General features: G+C 37.1%; 1 protein-coding gene across 1 annotated transcript; it reads right to left on the bottom strand.

Annotated features, from left to right (window-relative positions):
- Positions 1–541: 541 nt before the first annotated feature.
- On the bottom strand, positions 542–1589 carry LOC124506050 (olfactory receptor 1052-like). The gene has a single exon (XM_047072056.1). It carries the CDS (start codon positions 1547–1549, stop codon positions 542–544), a length of 1008 nt encoding a protein of 335 aa, XP_046928012.1. The 5' UTR covers positions 1550–1589.
- Between the last annotated feature and the right edge of the window lie 1750 nt (positions 1590–3339).

Here is a 3339-nt window from a genome sequence, read left to right as displayed (position 1 = left end):
GCTGCCTATAACTGCTCTCTCCCAAGGGGGGGGGGGTTCTGACAAGAAAGAAGACAGAGGAGACCACTTGCCCCTTGATAAACAATATCACAAAATTTATCTCTCATTTTTTCCCTCAAAAGCCATTTTATTCTTCCCATAGAAGTGTTTCCTCTGCTAAATTAAGTATATAAACCCCACCTCTAATTACTGAGCAAGGCACTTTTTTGTGTGTGCATCTTATATACATACGAGGAAACTTTATCTATTCACCTGATATTCTGTCGCCTGTCAGTTTAGTTCACAGGTCCTCAAACAGTTAACCTAAGAGGACAGAGGAAATGTCTTCCTTACCAGACAGAATGTATTGCATATGTATATGTTCATATGTGCATAATACATAATACATATATATGTCTGTGTGTTTCCAAAAGCCAATAATGAATATATACTTTGAAAACACCATTTTGTTTCCTCCAACAAGTCTCACAGGTATTAAACAATGCACCTGCCTATAGAATCAATAAACATTCCTTAAATGTCACTTCTTAAAAATTCATAGTCAGAGAGCAAATATTTTTCTCACAATAATTCTTTTCATTGCTTCGTTGGCCTCTGTGTTTCTCACACTGTATATCAGGAAATTTAGGATTGGCAGCAAAAGGGTGTAAAACATGGACAGGATTTTGGCTCTATCTGGTGCGTAGCTGGAACTGCTTCCCAGATAAGTAAATATCACTGTTCCGTAGAAGAGAGTCACTACTGTTAGGTGAGATACACACGTGGAGAACGCTTTATATCTGCTCCTTGTGGAGGGTGACTTCAGGACAGTGAGCAGGATTCCCACATAGGAACCAACCACCATTAGGAAGGTGGTCACCGATGTCATTCCAGAGAGGACGGCAAGTAAAATCTTGTTGTGTTGGGTGTCCGAACAGGACAGTTGAAAGAGCAGTGGGATGTCACAGAAGTAATGGTTGATGATGTTGGGCCCACAGAAAGACAGGCTGAGCAAGCCTCTCAGGTGGGTGAGTGAGCTGGCAGAACCTAGCAGGTAGCAAGCAGCCACCAAGTGGGTGCAGAACGTGGGGGTCATGAGGCCTTTGTAGTGAAGCGGGCGGCAAATGGCGACATAGCGGTCATAGGCCATGGCCGCCAGCAGGAAACATTCAGTGGTCAGGATCATGCTGACAAAGGAATACTGAAGGAGGCAACCGTGATAGGAGATGACTTTCTGTCCTGCTAGGTAATTCACCAACATTTTAGGGATAAAGACTGACGAATAGCAGAAATCCAAGAAAGCCAGCTGGCAAAGGAAAAAGTACTTGGGGGAATGGAGCTGGGTACTGGCCCAGATTATTGCTATAATCCAAACATTGCCCACCACGGTGACAAAATAAATGGAGAGAAACAGCACAAAAAGGACAGTATTCAGTTCAGGGTTATCAGTCAGCCCAAGGAGGATGAATTCAGTTACCACACTGACATTTCTGTTGGCCATCTGTGTGTCTCCCCAGTGGGGGCCCTGGAGGGAACAAGAGGGCAATGATAACAACCCAAATATATGCATTCAATCTACTAGTATCTTTAGAAAACCGAATGGTCTTAGTTAACAATCACAGTCCACAGAAAATTCAATTCTCACAACTGTGACAAGTCAGCCTGATAAGAGACTTGGGTTGAATTGAAGTCCTATCAGGGACTTTGATGTGAACTGGCATTATGCATCATAAGAACCCTGGAGAAATTAAGCCCCCTTGCAAAGCCTCATGGGAATGTTGGTTTAACAGAAAGTTTAAGACATGGACCCTGGATAACAATATATTCCAGATTCTAGAACATAAGGCAAGGACCCCATATTGTAAGAAAAACATCCCTTAAAAAAACAAACAAACAAACAAAACAAAACAAAACAAAACAAAACACCCCTCAATATTAACAGATCAATTTCTGACAAAATTATTGTCTATGATGTCTTTTGTTGACATCTAACAAAATTATTGTCTATGATGTCTTTTTAACTTAGACAAGCAATACATGACACATGTTTCACAATAATATGCATATACTATATATATATATATATATATATATATATATATGATTAAATTTATAGACGGTCCATAAAAATCGAAAATGAGAAATTAGAGATGTCTAGCATAGAGAATTAAAAAAAATCAAACATCTTCTATCATAACATTACTTTTTGTTAAAACTCCCTTGTTGCAGGAAGTCATTCTTTGCTGTTCCAACAAATAACTTACCATTCTATTTTCTGATTTCCTAGAGTATTTATTACCCAATGGCTTGGATTAGTCCATATCAGATTTTTTTCATAAGATTGAATCAAGAAACTTTTCAATATGTTTTGATCCCTGCAGTCAACAGATTACAATTCTAATTTCAAGGACCGTGAACATGTTTTTGGTTCATTAGGTCATAGGTTTTTATTGAGAAAAAGATTATTAAATTAATTTTATCTTGGGCTTCATCATATACACCAGAATACATGAAAAATAAGATTATAATAGCAGATATATTAGGGACATATTTGATTAAATCTTTTTAAAGGAAAGTTTTCTTTACTGGAGAATTTATAAGAATATATAGTCCACTATTATATTTGGGGAGTTTGGGGAGAAGTAAATATAAAGCATGCTTCACGTTAATTTGACAGCTGAATTTATTTTCACTGAACAGTAATGGATATGGTATTCCACAATCCAGGCTTTGAGACTATTTCCCTGGTGTTGAATAAAAAGTGAGAAAGACATAGGTTTGGATCTCTACCCTTTTCCCAGTGTGACGTAAAGTTATTTAGTAACAATTCAAATGTTGCAAACCTTGGGACAAGATTGCTTTGATCATGTCTACTTTACTAAAATGCCAGACGTGAAAAAGAACGACTAGTTCTTTTTTGCCACAAAACCTGTGATTTCACTTCTCAGCCTTAGTTTCTAGCTTTACTACTGTTTTCTGTGAACCTCTCAGGAGGTAGTTGAAATAATTAAATAAGAAAATATGTTAAAACTGGCACACTCCCTAAATGTTTGCTGTAGAGTCAAAGTGAAACAAATAGCTAAAACAGAAACTGGACTATTGACACACTGGACAAATGGCTTTTGAAGGAAGTAATTTTTTGGATCTTTGCTTTTTTGTTGTTTGTTTCATTTTGTTTAAATAGCTTTCGTTCCATTGACTTTGTTTTTAAGCAAACCAATTTGTTAATATGATGATGAGTTTCTTCTTATCTCACTGATTTCATGTTTGTTTCTTCTATTTTCATTTAATTAGCAGTAATTTTCATCTGGACTGCCTTTCACACCACTTTTCTAATGCTATAAAGCATTGAGTCTAAAA

Source organism: Lynx rufus, unplaced genomic scaffold (genome assembly GCF_022079265.1).
Source record: "Lynx rufus isolate CCGP_SWC_20201006 ecotype Redwood Valley unplaced genomic scaffold, mLynRuf1.p SCAF_9, whole genome shotgun sequence".
NCBI classification, from domain to species: Eukaryota; Metazoa; Chordata; class Mammalia; order Carnivora; family Felidae; genus Lynx; species Lynx rufus.
This window is presented reverse-complemented; position numbering and strand designations above follow the sequence as displayed.

What these genes read in the sequence shown, in the direction of transcription:
- LOC124506050 (XM_047072056.1), bottom strand. Translation starts at nt 1,549, where the DNA reads ATGCATATATTTGGGTTGTTATCATTGCCCTCTTGTTCCCTCCAGGGC.